We start from the raw sequence: 17,672 nt of genomic DNA, 5'->3' as shown, positions 1-17,672 counted from the left end.
TAACCCTTTTATAAATGACAAATTCTACTTCTTTTTTTATTTAATTAGTTATAATAAGTTTTATGTTAGAAAAAACTGTAAATTAATAATTTTTATAATATTTATTTAGAAGTAGAGAATTATTGAAACCCCTAAATTTATTTATTTTCTAATATTTTGGACTTTGAAATCAACGAAAATTATATATTAAATATTTTATTATTAGAACTACCATGTACATAATATGTAGGATTTTCAAATCAACTAATATTTGCTAACTTAAATTTTTATTTATTTAAACTATGTAAAGAAATCCTAATATTTAGGAATTCAAGACTGAGTAAGACTTTGCTCCAAGATTTTACATAAATTTGCAGTGTCGCCCACTATGAAGTAAGAATGCACTCATATTCACCTATAAGTTAAAAAAATTGTACCACATAATTAAGTAAATTCGTATGCCAAAGCGATACTTTCCATGTAAATTTGATTGTTTTTTTTTCACATTTAAATTAAATTATAGGACAAATAGAAAGTGTAATTCTCTATACAAATTATTGTACGCGCTTTGATCAAGCGCAAAGCGCGTATGTCGAAACTAGTTTACTTGATAAAAATAAGGTAGAGAAAGGTGGCTAAATGCAAAAATTATAAAACAGAAATAAAATAAAATAAAAATATCAGTATAATGAAAAAAGGGTGAACGTGGACGGCAGGATTCGAACCTGCGCGGGCAGAGCCCACATGATTTCTAGTCATGCCCGATAACCACTCCGGCACGTCCACTAGTTGTTGTTACTTTTCATATAGTAATTATTTTCTACAGACAACAAAAGAAAAGAAGAAATGTAAAATTGATATGTTCTATTTCGAGGAGCATCCTCATAGTAGGTTTTCATTTTCTAGACTTTCTGAGTTGTGTTTGTGGGCACGCACCAAATTTTATCCCACTTATTGGACGTCAAGCAATAGAAAAGGAGAAATGTAAAACTTTACAACTTGTATGTGTGTTTATTTCGAGGATAAAAATCCTCACAGGAGGTCTGTTTGAAGACAACGTCTTAAACATGATAGTACAATCCTCACAGCAGGTCTGTTTGCAAGTGTTTTGCATCATTTTAAAAAGGAAACCTTGGAGCAAAGGTAAAATTGTTTCTATGTTACTTATATAGGTCACTGCTTTTGAACCTTGAAATCAGCCATTGATCCTTGTGGTCCTTTTCCCTTCTTGTTTTAATCATTGAAAGTTTGTAAATAACACGAATTAGCCTGTAAGAAGATATGCATTAGTTTGGACCATGGAATTTTTTGGATAAGGTAAGATTATATTGAAAAAGTACCATGCAATGCTTAAAAGAAAGTCCAAAAAATCCTCTTATGTCTCATACCAGATAGAATTCACAAGGAATCCTCTCATAGTGCTCAATCAATAAGGATTCCATTACTAGTTATATAAGAAAAGGTTTAAAGGAGGATATCAGGAAACATTTCAAGTATTGTCTTGAGTATAGAGTACCGTAAAGATTCAAGTACCACATGATACATGAACATTCATACACATGGGGATAAATTCTGCTGTTAAAATGGGTTAGTCATAGAACAGATAGAACTGAGGCCCCAAAATGTCTAAAATACTATTACATTCTCCAGCAGATAAAGACAACTTATGTACCAAAAGTTACAGTGCCAACTTCAGAAACAACTAAAAAATATCCACATTCTACAAGCTCCAATGGCAATTCGATGCTAGAAACAGCATTTTTTCGAACTTCTAGACCTTAGGGCCCCAAAGTAATATTGTTCCTGGAAAACAATCACTCAGTTAGGAACAAACTAAGGGGGGTATATCAAGAAATGAAACACAAAGCAGTTATAAATCCCGACAGAAAAGATTCAATTGCACAAAAATAAAGATGATAGGTCAGCTATGTGAATATTTGGCTCGTAAAGTATTACCAAGAAAGAATAAGGAAACACTACACAATCAGGAATTTTGCTGCGATAACAAGAAGTAATACCTCAGGTGTGCAAATAGTTGGCAGCCATCATCAATTCCAAAGTGATCTCAGGCTCAATATGAAATTCTGTTTCTTTGCCACTGCAGAAGAAAAAATCCATATAAGTCCAACCAAACAAAATACAACATACCCAATGGAATCCCACAAGCGGGGTCTCAGGAGGGAGGGTAGAGTAGACGCAGACCTTACCCCTACCTTGGCAGGCCCAACCAAAACAAAATCAACGGCATATAAGAAGGAGAAGGAGTTACTTCATAAGATCAAAAGGATAGGAATATCAATACCCAATAATAGCTCATGTTGGAGCTTCTAGATATGTGATCCACGAAAAAGGGGAACACTAAGACCTATTAGCAGCTAGCTCACTAACTCATAGATATGTTGCATCACAAACAGAGAAGCAGCATGATACTGGAAAAGCCTACTTGTGTTTCTTGAGATGAAGCACTATTTCAGTGAAAATCTCTATTTACAACAAATTACCATAGCATGTTGACCACTCAAATGCTTGCCCCCAACCTCGCAGATGAAGCAAAATTCGATTAAGTGAAGCATCAACAACAACAACATACCCAATATAGTCCCACAAGTGGGTCTGGGGAGGGTAGGATGTACGCAGACCTTACCCCACCTTTGCGATTAAATGAAGCATCGTCTTAGATTAAACTTTAAAGTGATAACCGTCTTTTATAAAAATCCAATGCTCTCCTTAAAGCTACAAGGAAGTCAAAGAAGACTAATCTTAACAGTTAAAGATTTACTGATTTAAAGCAGGTAGTTGCACCACAATAGATTGTACCACCATAATGTCCCAAAATTTGTAAATATTCAGCAAGAGAAATCATAACCAGAAGTTGAAGAGGACATAAGTCTCAGAATTCGCAGTGTTCTTTTGGTTGTACACTGCAGCGCTATTCATTCATTTCGAGCCTATTTGGTAAAAGATGAAGTTGTAAAGGTGGACAGTCCTCTTGATTTTGCATTGTTTTTGGGTTGTACACTGCAACCCTACTCATTCATTTCTTTGGGTTCGATTGTAGAATGCAACCCTACTTATTCATTTCTTTGAGACTACTTGCTGAAAAATGAAGCTGAAGAGGTGAAAAGCCTGTTGACTTTGCATCCTCTATTGGTGCTAGACTGCAATCCTATTCATTCATTTCTTTGAGCCTACTTATTAAAACGTGAGCCTCTCCTTGATGAAATTGCGTAAGCCTATATACCTCCCAAATTTCCATGATTTATAAACCTGAAAATGACTTATCGCCTCATTTCAACCAATAAGGAAAATCAAGACCACAATTCAGCAACTTAAGATTTCTAACTCCAATTGCGTAATGCCAAACGCAGGAAAAACTTAGGACGGCCATTTAGAACCAAGAAACAAACTAAATCCAGTTTACCGCATCTTGGAACCTTGCGGATACAAAGCTATATATCATGGTCTATATTAGGCCGAGCTCATCTAAATGAAGACCTCCTTGAAGGTGCTTTAAGGAGACCTGATATAATTGTAATCCATATTCAGTTCAATAATAAAAGTGGTCATATCCAAGACTATTTCTTCCCCAAGAAAAGCTTGGGATTTGCAAAGATCAATACAAGTATATGAGCATGGCCTAGTTACAGCTAGTTCATCAAGCTGTGAGGGGTAAGGGGTTCTCCAGAACTAAAATTGATATCGAAAATCTTGAACAGCAAGAACACCATAATTCAAATGCTCCTCTTAGGGCCCACAAACTACTAACTGAAAAGCCTAAAACATGTATACAACATATCATGGCATTTCCATGCTATTGTTAGGTAACCTCCTCGCTCATTTATCAAATTACACATCGAAAATTGAGGCCCATTGTAGTTATAAATCCTTCTGAATTAAAGGGTAAGCCTGAATTCTATCATTAAGAAATCAACACAAGACAAAACATGGTACTAGTATTGTGTTCAAAATAAATAAAGATATGACCTTGCATATTGAAGGGACCAGTAAAAGTACTGGCAGATCTTCTCAAGAATGGTAGTGCTAATCTCTGGAAAAGTCACTTCCCCATGCTCAGTCTCAGCAAAACTCCCTGTAACAATAAAATTAAAAATAGTTACAATCACATTCCAATTGCCATCAGCACCAAATAGAAATTAACAATCGCTCTAATTGTTTCTTTTAATTATACAAAGAAATCACATTTCTGGTCCAATTACAATGATTATGGAATTAAATCAAAATGGGTCCAAAACAAAGCCCTGATTGAAATTAAAAAAAAATATAGATTTGACCTGGAGAAGTGAGCATGTTACGAATGGTCTGTGAAACCATAGCAGCTTTCTTATCAATTATGAATTCGAAACCTTCAGCGCTAATTAGCTTCACGGTATCCTCCTTCTTCATCTTCAAGAATTGATCAGTTTGCTTGTGAAAATGATACTCGTGCGTGTGCAGATGATAATAAAGGAAAAAAGATTGTTGGCAAGTTTCGGTCATTAACAGACCCGGACCAGAGTCCAGTGGACTGGTTTATAAGTTGGGCATTAGAGGAGTTATATGGGCCACTGGTCCATGAGATTGTAAATCATTTGATGGGCCTTTTATGACAATTAAGGCTGATACTATCATGGGCAATTCGCAGAATTGCCCTTCTTTTGGGTGGTCTTTAAATTTTGCCCCTCATATTTGAAATGTTTAAATTTTCTTGTAATTTAACACCCATAGGTTTCGAGTTCGAACCCACGCGCGATCAAAATTTTAAAAAAAAATTCGCAAGGCGATTTAAATTTCGCTATGCGCTAACGGCGACATACACTTGTGAAGGAATTACCAAAGTTATGGGACCGGCATACTTATGCCTTGTGGGCAGACTTGGCATAAGTATGCCGGGTCTGGCATAACTTTGATAATTCCTTCACAAAGAAAAGTTTGCCCATTAAAAGTATGCCCCCACCGGCATAACTTTGTGAAGGAATTATCAAAGTTATGTCGGGTCCTAACAGAAATAAATATTTGAGTGATAAGTCATAGCATGTTTTGTTACCAGTTATCCCAGAAAGTGGTTCAAAATATTCATCATTCTTGTGGAAGCTTGCTAGGTGTATCACGTGGAGGACCTAAAGTTTCTGACATTGTGGATAGCATTCAGGTGCTTGACTGACCATCTATAGCTAGCTTACTTACACCAGAATTATTGTCTTTGGCTTTATCTAAGATTTACTTCTTGACAGGAATAAACATGCTCTTGTGCTGGGTGGAAATGGTACAGATGCTGGTGCAAATGCAATTCATGATGAGGTTGTCAATCGTGGCAGATGTGTTAATATTGTTAAGTTTGGATTCTGTTTATTTTAATTAGGATGGGCATGTAGTTAAAAATTATGTGAAGAACTGACTTTTTCTTGAATACTTATGCCTTATGGGCAGACATGGCATAAGTATGCCGGGTCCGGCATAACTTTGGTAATTCCTTAACAAAGTTATGCTTTTAATGGGCAAACTTTATGAGGGCATACTTTTAAGGGCAAATCTTTTATGCGGACCGGCATACTTATGCAAGTCCTTGCCCACAAGGCATAAGTATGCCGGGTCCGGCATAACTTTGGTAATTCCTTAACAAAAGTATGCCGGGTCCGGCATAGCGAAATTTAAACTCTGCCTTGCGAATTTTTTTAAAAATTTTGACTGCGCGTGGGTTCGAACCTGGAACCTATGGGTGTTAGCCGAAGGGCAAATTTTAAAGATTTCAAATATGAGGGGCAAAATTTAAAGACCACCCCAAAAGAAGGGCACTCCGCGCAAAAAAATGTACTATCATGGTAGCTTACATAAATAGTTATAGTTTCTAGGCTTCTAACCAACCATATCTATTATTTTCTTAATTACAATTCATAGCTATTTTGGGTATATTTATGTGTATTCAAATACACATTTTCAAAATACAGTCAGTCAAATACAACTATCTTTCACATGTTTCGAGTGTATTCAAATACACAGTTTTCTCCTTCGAAAAGACAAAAATACAAGAGAATATAAAAAATACACAATATTTACACTAAAAAATGAAGAATGCAGTCAAACCCGGTCAAATCTTCGGCAAAAATACAAAATGCATTGTCTTTTAAAATCAAATCCGGTCAGATCTCCGCGAAATACGAAATATAATGTATTTACACTCATATAATGAAGAATACACTCAAATACAATTAAGAATATACTGTATTTACTAGAAAAATTAAAATGCACTGTATTCATACAGATCTACAACAGCTTCACTCGAGATCATACAAATGTGACCTTGTTGAATAATGTATTCAACTATGTATTTACACTGTATTTACTGTAAAAAAAAAAAATGAAGAATAAACTCAAAAGATACATTACATTCATACAGATCTGCAATAAATGCATAAGAGAGATCTAAAAGGTTTGATTCTTTTAGATCTAGTCAAATTTTGTTTTTACTGCAAGTTTCTTTACTTTGTTTCTTATCAGATTCTTAAACAGAAGATCTATACAAAAGCATCGGCGGCATGAACTGAGATCAACCGCAAGTAATAGAGTCCCGGCGGCGTGAACCGAGATCAACCACCGGTAATGGAGCACCAACGGCGAAGACGGTGGAGGAGGAAGATCGGAGACGCCGGCGGCACCGGTAACCAAGTTCCAGATCTAAAATCTCACACGCACAGATCTGCTTCCCCAACCCGAGATAGTCAGCACTCAAATCATACACGCATAGACAAAGTATGTTTCCGGCTAAGCAGCTTCAATGTACATTCACGACGAAGAGATGGTCAATGCCCGTATCTTTTTAGGAGGGGAAAGAAGAGAGTGAAAGAGGAAACAAGAGAAATGAAATACACAAATTATGGTAGTATAGGTAACAACATATGATAATATATTTAAAGTGTACTTATTATACTTAAATACCTCTTATAGTTAGCTACAACATGTAAAAATTCCTACTATCATATGTATTAAACGGGCTATTTGCACTTTTTCCCTATTTGGTGCTCGTCTTTAATTTTTTTGCTCTTCAAAGTAAACAACTTTTTCTTCAGGCATAAGTTTATAATTTCGCGTCATAATATTCTGAAGTTATACCCCCGCGTCTTTAAAGAATTCATGCCTCTTAGACATAAGTTTGATTGCTGAGGGCAAAAATTAAAGACCAACCCATTTAAAGGGAAAACCGTGCAATTTATTCTGATTCCACTATTGTCATATGTATTAAACGGGTTGGGCAAAAACGTAAAACTGAAATTTCAGGACTAGGATAACACGTACACAAAAGGTGCACCAAGTAAATGATACAAGACCTATGTCTTGCATATCAAGTTTTATTATTTAACTGTAGTTAATTGTTATGTATACACATTTAATTTGTAACTCTAATGATTAAATTGATTGATTTGGTGTGAGGTGAAATAAAATATACTGTATTTCATTTCGTCACACTATATATTATTTCGAATATGCAAATGGTTTACTCGTAAGAGTAGACTCGAATATGAGTAAAATGTAGCCAATTAAGCTTTGTTATAGTCACGGTTGAGTCAGAGCTAATTCCTAAAGAAAATCGTGTACTTTCTATGCCGTACTCTTTTTTTTTTGGATTACCAAATTCTTTTCCACTCAATTTTTTCACTTCTCGCTTTTGTGCAATTATTATTTCTCAATAGATTGCACATATATTTCAAGAAGTCTTGTTTAAGTCGACATAGTCTTTCATTTTTGGGTTGATTACTTAATTGAGTTTAATTCTTAGTGAAGGAATATAGTTCTGACATTTCATGATGAGACCATAATGCTGCATTATTGCTATGGTTGACCCACGAAATAGAAAGTAAACGCATACTTGCTTACTTACCACTCAAATACTTTATATTTGTTATCATTATTATGTTATGACTGACAATGAATACCGTTAGCTAGCAATCCTCTCCCACATATTATATTACGCATTTTTTTTAACTCTATTCTTAAAATGTCATTTTCTTGAAAAATAATTAATGCTAATATTCTCACTTTATCTTTATTGACATGACTTATTTTTGTGATCACTATACATTTGATATAAAGATTCTTTTTTTACAAGGAAAGAGAAAAAGAAAGATACGTAGAACTCTCACCACTAAATATTTAAAAAGGATAATTTTGATACTTTATATGTATTTAGCTTACATATCTCATGCCATCAAATATTTTTACATAAAATGAATAGAAGGAGTATATGAACGTGTCTATTTCGTGAATCTCAATTAGTCAGATTAACAAATGTTTAACAGTTGATGATTAAATTAAAGGAGAAAGAAAAAGAAATCTAAGAGGATATTAGGTATATAAAAACCTCTCCTTGGAAATGAAAAGGGTGTCGTGAACATCAAAAACTGTGGTGGAACACAAAATAATATTTTAGGGGTAAAAATTGATGCCAATTGTTTGCCTGTTAACGTTTGATACGATGAATTAATTAATTAAATCTAAAAGAATACTAACATTAAACATTCCCATTCCAGCCCTGCAACTGTCAGCGCCAACCAAAGTCTTTCCGCCAAACACCTATTATTTATGTTAGCTTCACCAGAACGTCACCGTAAGTAAAGCCTGGAAAAAGTGTTTGATTCTTTCAATAAAAATAAACGTACTATACTACTACTAGTAATAATAATGCAAGTATACAACTGTTCGTTTTTTCTTGGACCGAGTAATGTATATATTCAAAAAATACGAAGGAAAAGAAGTAGTGCGCACATTGGCCGTTTCAAAACTAGAACAATTCTCCCATAATAGTCATTACCATTTCTCTCATTCTCCTCCGGACGACGCCGTTCTGATCTCTCCTTCCGGTAAGCTTTACAATATCGGCATACATTTCGCTGTGTTGTAATTGAAAATCAAATAGCGTCTGTTTATGTCTATGTTGCAATTAGGATTTATTTGGGATCCGATTAGATTGTCGATCGTTTGTTCGTTTGTTTTGTGTAGGTTTTGGGAGAGAAGAGAGAAGAGATCATCAAAGTGATAATGGCGAATAGAGTGGATCATGAGTATGATTATTTATTTAAGATCGTCGTGATCGGGGATTCTGGAGTTGGGAAATCAAACATTTTATCCAGGTTCACAAGGAATGAATTCTGTTTGGAGTCAAAGTCCACAATTGGTGTTGAGTTTGCCACCAGAACTCTTCAGGTTTCTATCAATCTCATGATGTTATTTTATTTGCTCATTGGTTCATCTTATGAAACATGAAAACTAAGTTAAATTGTTGAATGATTAATTTTAAGCTATTGGAATTATGTTTTTTGCGATGTGAATAATGTCAGAGATTATTGAATCATGAGATGGGAGCTGTTGATATTGAGCATTTAGAATTTAATGTAATAATGTGGCTGTCATTTACATGAAGGAACCGATGATTGCTTCTCTTTTTGTTCCTTCTTATTTTGACTTCCACTTCCATGATCATATGTTATTTTTACTAAATGACTTATCATAGTTAGTTTTTCTCTTTTTCCATTGTAAAGAAAAAACAAACACCTCAGACATGATCATCTTCTGAATGAACGCCAAGAAAGTTTGATTCTTTGATAGTCTATTGAAACAGTCATATTTCAAGGTATACACAAGATAAAATTGCGTATATGCAGCTCGACTTTTGTATAGACATTCTTGTTAGGAGAGAAGTAACTTCGGTAATTGTGGTTTACGCTTGAATCGTCTTGTTTATGGATTGATCTGCCTCTGAGAGAAAAGTAGGACAGCTTGTGACTTGGCATTGACACCTTAAAAGTTACTACCTTATACAACTCTGCTATTTTCTGCTGTGAAAATGAAAATGTTTGACAGCAAAACTAGATGTCTTAAGTGGCGTTTATTGCGTCATGTAGGTCAAAAAGATCTTGTACTGTGAGTGAAGTTCTGAATTTTGTAAGCCCTATTGTGGACTCGTGAGGCAAATTGCTTCTGCCAGCCGCAATATTTATTTCTTCTCATTATTAAGGCATGGAAATGGGAGGCTAATACAAAATTATTGTTCTTTTGACATCTCTTACTAATTCAACTTTATGATACAGGTGGAGGGAAAAACAGTGAAGGCCCAGATATGGGACACTGCGGGGCAAGAAAGATACCGAGCCATCACCAGTGCTTATTATCGAGGAGCAGTTGGAGCCCTCCTTGTCTATGACATAACAAAGAGGCAAACATTTGACAATGTTCTGAGGTGGCTACGGGAATTGAGAGACCATGCGGACTCTAATATTGTGATCATAATGGCTGGAAACAAGTCTGACCTTAAGCATCTTAGAGCAGTCTCTGAACAGGATGGTCAAGCTTTAGCTGAGAAGGAAGGACTGTCATTTCTTGAGACATCAGCATTGGAAGCTTTTAACGTTGATAAGGCTTTTCACACTATATTGACAGATATATACCATATCATTAGCAAGAAGGCATTGGCAGCCCAGGAAGCCGCCACGAGCACTGCAACTCCTGGTCATGGTACAACCATCAACGTTAATGATACCTCTGCAAATGTGAAGAGAGGCTGCTGTTCAACTTGAGTTGATGTTTCAAAAAGGAAATAGAATTTGTAGCAACGCATAAACTTTTGCTTTTCCCTTGTTTCTTTTCTTTCTCTTCTATTTTCTTCTCCTTTTTCCTTCACCCAGAGTAAGAGAGGCTTGTAGATTTCTTGATTGATAAAACAGAAGAGCTTGTGCATGTCAATTGGCTAGTGGCTTAGGACGACCTATACTTCATATGATACACAGTTTCACTGTTTACCTACTGGTAATGTTGGCAAGACCAAATTATTAACTCTAATCTTCCAGGACATGGTGCACATGAGTTGTTAATTCAATGGCAGCATGTTATCTTGTATTTTCTGTTAATAATTTCGGCTATTCTCTCAGTATTTATTGTCAATTTGCCTTCTCCTTTACAAATTTGTGTCAGTATTTAAAGCAAGGAAAGTTGAATATGAATAACATTAGAGAGATGCTATATAAGGCGGAGTCCGGATTTACATTTTACAAACCGAAGAGGAAAAGAAAAAGAAAGAAGTTATAAGAAAGAATAGTATGGAGAAGAAAAGTATGTTTAGTCTAGTCCACGTACTTACAATGTTGTCACCCATAATGTAAGAGATTTTTAATTCAAAGTCCTTATAGAAGTCCTATACTTGTTCCGCTCTTAAACCTTTCTGTCCTATCTCATTATTTTGTTCGACCTATTTCATCTCCAAGGCATTTCTTAATAGATTTAAGAGACCGCTAATGTTTTCTGATTTTCAAAAGATGCAAGAAAGAAAGTTCGACTTAATTATATTAGGGAAAGGAGAAAAATAGAACCACGCCCTTAACATTTGTCAGACATTAATGGGATTGTCGAAAATGGGAAGATTTGAAAAAAGCCTAATCACATGACAGTTGATATAAAGTTGCCCTTTGATGCAAACAAATCGAGCAATGCACTAACAAATAACGCTTGAATTCGATTCTTGTGGCTGTCTCCATCTCTTTTAGTTGTTTTGACTTGCAAGTTGCAAAAACAAAAATGTCCCTTTCCCGTAGACAAAGTCGCATAGTGGACGGCTGATAACTTGGTTAACGGTGGCCTCTCAAATTGCAAAAGGCACAAGTTGGAAACTCCAGTTGGTGATTAATACCTGATTAGAATAAACATAGAAACTATCCAAAGAAAACATGGCATTTTCCAGATATCGTCTTTATAATGGAAGAGAGATTGGAAAAGAAATTAAAACTTTTTATAGTTGCTGCTGTCTTGACCCTTTGAGAACTTGAAAAACATTAGAAAATTGGGTAACAAAACACCTAAATTCTCAAATTATGTTGGCAATCGTCTCCCTACCCAAAGATTCACTAAATCAATTATGCTATCAAGGAAACAGAGAAAGTTATGCTCAACAATAGAGATAGAGAGAAAGACGAATTAAGTAATATATACAATCTACAATGAACCTGGTTCAACTTGTACGGTTACATGATGAATACTGTATGTCGTGTCACAATATTCCCTAACCTTCTGAATAATTTCATACTGGTCAAATCCTTGTTCGACTACAACATGACAGGACAAAACATTTTTTCCTATAGTGATAGCCCAAACATGCAGGTCATGAACATCCTTAACTCCTGCTAAAGATTTTAGGCCATTCTCGAGTTGAACAATATCAACTCCCTTTGGTGTCCTCTCCATCAATAAGGAGAAGATAGTTTTAAGCATGGGTACCGTAGTACTAAGAGCAAAGATAGAGAAAAAAATAGTACATAGAAGATCAACCACCAACCATTCTGGTTTGTACCACATAATAGCCCCAGCAATCATCACTCCAACAGATTGTATCAAATCAGATATCACATGCAGGTAAGCCCCTTCGATATTTATGTTTGAATGTTTGCTGCAACTAGGGGATGCTGCTACCAGTTTCAAGCTCTCTTCTTCATTTCTTGGATGCATTTTTTGCATTTCATGATCATGATCATGATCGTGATCGTGATCCTTGCATGGACTAAATGAATGGCTATGGAGAGAATGATCATGGCCAAGCCAAACAACTGAGATGAAGTTTATAACGAGACCAAATGCAGCAATAGCAAACATAAGCTTCCCGTCCACTTTGGCGTTTGTTTGAAACATTCTTTGAATTGCTTCATAAATCAAAAAACCGGAGATGAGCCATATCAGCTGTACAGAAATAAGGGCTCCTAAAACTTCAAGTCGGTGGTATCCAAAAGAGTGTTCTTTGGTCGCATCCCAGCCGGACACCCAAACAGCAAAAAGAGAAATAGAAAATCCAACAACGTCACTAAGCAAGTGAGCTGCGTCAGTTAGAACCGCGAGGCTGTGGGCTTTTACCCCGCCAATGGTCTCCACTGCCATGACCATTACATAGAAGATTATGAGTCCACAAAGTTTCATAGTCGACTTTGACCTTTGTCTCGAATCCAACATACTATGTTCTTGCTCCGAGAATGAGCAAATTGGATTGCAAGAAAAATGAACTTGATGGCCATTACATTTAGCTCCCAGCAACTGCTTTATTTCAGACTTGGAATCCTCCTGTTGCTCCATCTGTTTCAATATGTAGTATTGTTAGCCAAATGTTTGAAGGAACTACTAATAAATAGAACTGCAGAGTTTGAGCAATGCTGCCTCAATGACATATATCAAAGTGGTAGGGGAAGATTCACTAGAATTGGACCCAGAAGTGCATGGTTGAAGCCTCATCATTACCAGAGTCGGATCCAGGATTGGAATTTTATGGGTTCAATTTTTAAGGTTCTTAGCACCGAACCCGTTATATTTTTAAAGTTATCGGTTCAAACTTCAAATCTAGTATTTATTGCGATTTTAGTACAATTTTACACACCGAAAGTATTGGGTTCAGATGAACCTGATACCGCTACATTGGATCTGCCCCTGATCATCAATTACACCGCCTGAGAGGTCAACAACAAGAATAAAGCAAGAAAGCAGTAGATGGTAAACCTTAGTTAAGTTGTAAGTCAAGCCATGATCTGTAAATCTAAACAGTAAACTTTAGTTTGAAATGTACTCACGAAAAGTCTACGCAGCATTAATGGACAATATACTTTTTGGTATAGGCTCTGTGATATAGATACATGATTCACCATCATTATTAACCTTACAGTAATATCCAACAAGTACATCTATTCAGCACTTTTTACTATCAATGACATAGAAGGAGTCAAAATACCGTCAACTCTAAAAAACTTTGTTTGAAAGTCCTTTAAGCTGGTTGAGAATAACATATTTGTTAACTCAGCATTCAAGCTCCATTTCTTCTCAAGTTTTATGGCTGCTACACTATATACAACAATTCCAGAGCAGGGGTAATCAAAATTTAAACAGAAAAAATTATCGTGTTCAATTATATATCAACACAATCATGACCCAAAAAAGAAATATCTTTCAGGAATAAAACATTCTTGAAACTCCACATACCCAATACTTAGATCACAGAAAAGAGAATCAAAAAGGTCGAAAGCGCAATTTTGCAGGGCAGAGAATTATCACCTGGATTGAGAAACAATGGAGAGACAGGCAAGGGAAGCTAGGGCTTGTAGCTGAAAATGAATAAATTTAGAGAAAATTGAACAAACATTCTTTGTAAACCCGTAGTTAGAGCCCAATTATTTTATGGAATGAAATAAGGCGCTGAATGGGCACGCCATAATTGATTCTTCCTATTTGTATTCCTTTAGGAAGAATCAGCGCGGCCGGACCGGAAAGCTAAGAGGCCACCAACTTTGTCTTTTCTTTTTTCTTTTTTTAAGGATTAATTTCCAATTTCTCAATATGATACTCCTCTGTTTCAATTTGTTTGAACCTATTTTCTTTTTAATTCGTACCAAAATGAATGATCTCTTTCCTAATTTAAAAACAAATTCACTTTATGAATGATTTATAGCCACATAAATTTTCAAGACTTATTTTTAACCACAAGTTTCAAAAGTCTTCCCTCTTTCTTAAATATCGTGCCCAGTCAAATGGATTCATATAAATTGAAACGGAGGGAGTATTTTCTTTAAAACCGACTAGTGGATAATTAAAAATATTTATTCTTTTCAAGATATTAAAACTAAATTTTAAAGAAATAATAATTAAATATTATTATATTCATATAATTAAAATTTATTTATGTAATATTAAAACATTATGTTTCATGAAACACAATTTATAAATTAGTGATGATGGTAGTTAGCAAGGATTGTGATGGTAGTCGGGGGTAATAGCAAGTGGTGAATTTGTGTGGAAACAGTTAATGATAAGTAACAGTTATGCCACGGTGATGGACAATGATGATTGGTGAAGTTGACTCATGAATGATAATCACGTTTTGTTCAATCGACACAATATTACAAGTTAGTCTTGAAATAGTAGTTGCATGATAGTAAAGCTTGGAAAGTTTAGAGCGAGTAATTTAAAGAAAACCACTAATTATAATAATGTGAAGAATATATTTTTTTTTTTGGTAACAAACAACTTTATCAGAACTGCAAAATCATAACTACGCCATACACAACACAATTACTATCCGGAAACATGGCCTATAATTAAAACACGAGTTTAGTCACTACAGTCTAATTTCCGGTGGTGTAATAACATTACCAATATGAGCAATCTCTGTTGCAATACTTTTCTATTATATTTGGTTCATCTTCTTAAACATTTTCAGATCTCTTTTTATTTGGATGGAATATAAACACTCAACACCCGTAATTTTGAAGGTTTGAGGAGTTTGAGATTTTTCCTTATAATTATTGACAATCTACCGCAGATGATAATCCGAGTAGGTAGCAACGTAATACTACCTTTTCATAATTATAGAACCATGCTTCATTACTTTTTAGTAAACTCACAATTCACAAACAAAATCGATAGACTCATCATGAACTTTGCATAATTACAATAAAATAAGGTCCAGTTTAACATATATACTTTTCCAATATATGTAAATATTAATTTTCCATGAATTTATAAGCACCGAAGTTCTATATTTGAACTTTAATCAAAATATTGAAATGGTAGACCGAAGGTGTAATTTCAAGTAGGCATTTAGACGATATATATTTGATTAAAGTCTTTGAAGATAAAATTGAAAAGAAAAATATATTTACATATACATTTTACTTTAAGAAGATTTTGTTAAAGTTAAAGATTTGTCTAGATCATAATTTTGTTTGATGTAGTGTTTTTGTGTTTCGCAGATATATATATATATATATATATATATATATTGAATTTCAACATTTTTACAGATGCTGCAGGTGGAAAAGGAAAAGGTAAAACAACTTTATAAAAATAACTGATAAACCATAACTACGCCATATTACATAGCAAAACGGTATACTATCCGACTTAACATGGCCTATAATTAAAACATGAGTTTATTCACTGATCCACGTTATACAAAATTTCCGTATGGTGTACGTTATAACATTATATATATGATTTCTCTCTGTTACAAAATATTTTTTTCTATTATATTTTTCATCTTCTTAAACATTTTTTTTTAGAGCATATTTATTTGGATTAATCGAACTAAATATTTTAACACACTCAATTAAATATGTGTTATATATGCGAACATAAAATAAAAAAAAAAATTGGCAAATTTTTTTTGACAATAGCTAGTGTGTTTTTTCATAAATGATAATCCGAGTAAGGTCAAAAGCGAAACGTAATATTTTATATAGAACCCGATATTTTTTTTCATAATTATAGAACCATGCTTCATTACTTTTTAGAAAAACTCACAATTCATCAAACAAAATCGATATAACTCATCATGAACGTTTTTGCATAATTACAATAAAATAAGGTCCGAGCCGATTTTTTAAAAACATATATTATTTCAATTTTCCCTCAATATCGTAAATATTTATTTTCCATGAATTTATAAGCAGATTTCAACGTAAAAATTCTATATTTGAACTTTAATCAAAATAAAAAATGGTAGCTAATTTTCTCGACATATAAAGTTGACTAAAATAATTTCAAGTAAACACTAAGTTTTTTCAACCCCTAAAACGATATATATTTGATTAATCCTCTTTGAAGATACATTATTGAAAAAAAAAATATCTATATAAAATATACATTTTACTTTAAGAAGATTTTGTCTTTGAAAAAAAGATGAAATTGCACAAAAAAGAGCCAATTTTTTTTTATTTATGTTCGCATATATATACATATTTAATTATTAAGAAATATTTTTTAATCACCGAAATTAACTATATGCTTTAAAAAAATCAATACATTTTTTTATTTGATGTAGTATGATTTTAGAGATAACGTCTTACAAAATATTTTAAACGTTGGGGAGAAATATATATACTGTTGTACATGCACGTTATACAAATATTTTGATAAGTCGCTCCACGTTATACCTTTTAATTTTTTTTTTTTTAAATTTCAACATTTTTACAGATGCTGCAGGTGGAAAAGGAAAAGATAACCCGCATTGAAATAGCAGCTATAGATAACTTTGGTCAGTTGCTTCATGCCTTTGACAACCCTATTCAATTTTTGGAAAAATCATCACCATTGAAGCATTAGCAATTCGACTCGTATTGGAAAGAGGATTGGTCAAAGGTTCATATACTATCACATGTAAAAAATGTGGTACAAATGTTACAAGAAAAATGATAATATATTGGAAAATAGATACCACTTGTAAGTATATGGAGATTGATGAGTTATTTTAAGAAAATCGACTTTGTCTACATCCCTTGTGCACGAAATATGCTAACTCATAATATAACTAAATTCTCTCTGTTGATATACATAGTATTTCTTATAATTCTGATTCTTCAAGCTGGATTGCAATTGGAGCGTTGATATCTCATGGACGCATAAAACAAATAACTATCGACATGTAAAGCATATTATGAGACTGAGGACATGACATTAGATAAGAAGCTTTGGGGATCGAGATTTAGGATAGAAGATTAGTAGGTAGTTGAATTTTGTCGCATTGTATACGAGAGAGATAGGGGGCTAGCCTTTCCGTCTTCTCTTCTCCTTTTTTGTAGCAATATTATTTTGGTATCGCGTAGATCATTATCCTTATGTGTGTGTTACTAAGTGTTGCGCCATTTATTTTCTCTTGCATTTCTACATGGATTACGTTTTTTCGGGGA

General features: G+C 34.1%; 3 protein-coding genes and 1 non-coding gene across 5 annotated transcripts; 1 reads left to right on the top strand and 3 right to left on the bottom strand.

The window, feature by feature from the left end:
- Positions 1-683: 683 nt before the first annotated feature.
- On the bottom strand, positions 684-765 carry TRNAS-AGA (transfer RNA serine (anticodon AGA)). The gene has a single exon. It is a non-coding gene; the product is annotated as a tRNA-Ser (tRNA).
- Positions 766-964: 199 nt separating this feature from the next.
- On the bottom strand, positions 965-4,438 carry LOC132052871 (uncharacterized). Of its 2 annotated transcripts, none has more exons than XM_059444578.1 (4): positions 4,272-4,438; positions 3,964-4,069; positions 1,998-2,077; positions 965-1,248 (listed from the first exon to the last, which is right to left on the bottom strand). In XM_059444578.1, the coding sequence occupies exons 1-3, from the start codon at positions 4,381-4,383 to the stop codon at positions 1,999-2,001; spliced, it is 297 nt and encodes a 98-aa protein (XP_059300561.1). In that variant the 5' UTR covers positions 4,384-4,438; the 3' UTR covers positions 965-1,248; position 1,998. The 2 variants fall into 2 exon arrangements, with proteins under 2 accessions (XP_059300561.1, XP_059300559.1); XM_059444576.1 differs by lacking the exon at positions 965-1,248 and adding an exon at positions 1,457-1,782 and having other exon boundaries at positions 4,272-4,437.
- A 4,258-nt stretch (positions 4,439-8,696) lies between these two features.
- Positions 8,697-10,894, top strand: LOC132052870 (ras-related protein Rab11A). The gene is made up of 3 exons (XM_059444575.1): positions 8,697-8,831; positions 8,971-9,174; positions 10,059-10,894. Exons 2-3 carry the CDS (start codon positions 9,010-9,012, stop codon positions 10,542-10,544), a joined length of 651 nt encoding a protein of 216 aa, XP_059300558.1. The 5' UTR covers positions 8,697-8,831; positions 8,971-9,009; the 3' UTR covers positions 10,545-10,894.
- Positions 10,895-11,918: 1,024 nt separating this feature from the next.
- LOC132052869 (metal tolerance protein B) lies at positions 11,919-14,288 on the bottom strand. Its single transcript, XM_059444574.1, has 2 exons — positions 14,044-14,288; positions 11,919-13,077 (listed from the first exon to the last, which is right to left on the bottom strand). Exon 2 carries the CDS (start codon positions 13,075-13,077, stop codon positions 11,953-11,955), a length of 1,125 nt encoding a protein of 374 aa, XP_059300557.1. The 5' UTR covers positions 14,044-14,288; the 3' UTR covers positions 11,919-11,952.
- Positions 14,289-17,672: the final 3,384 nt, after the last annotated feature.

Source organism: Lycium ferocissimum, chromosome 4 (genome assembly GCF_029784015.1).
Source record: "Lycium ferocissimum isolate CSIRO_LF1 chromosome 4, AGI_CSIRO_Lferr_CH_V1, whole genome shotgun sequence".
NCBI lineage: Eukaryota > Viridiplantae > Streptophyta > Magnoliopsida > Solanales > Solanaceae > Lycium > Lycium ferocissimum.
The sequence above is the reverse complement of the archived record's forward strand: the minus strand, read 5'-3'. Positions and strand labels throughout refer to the sequence as shown.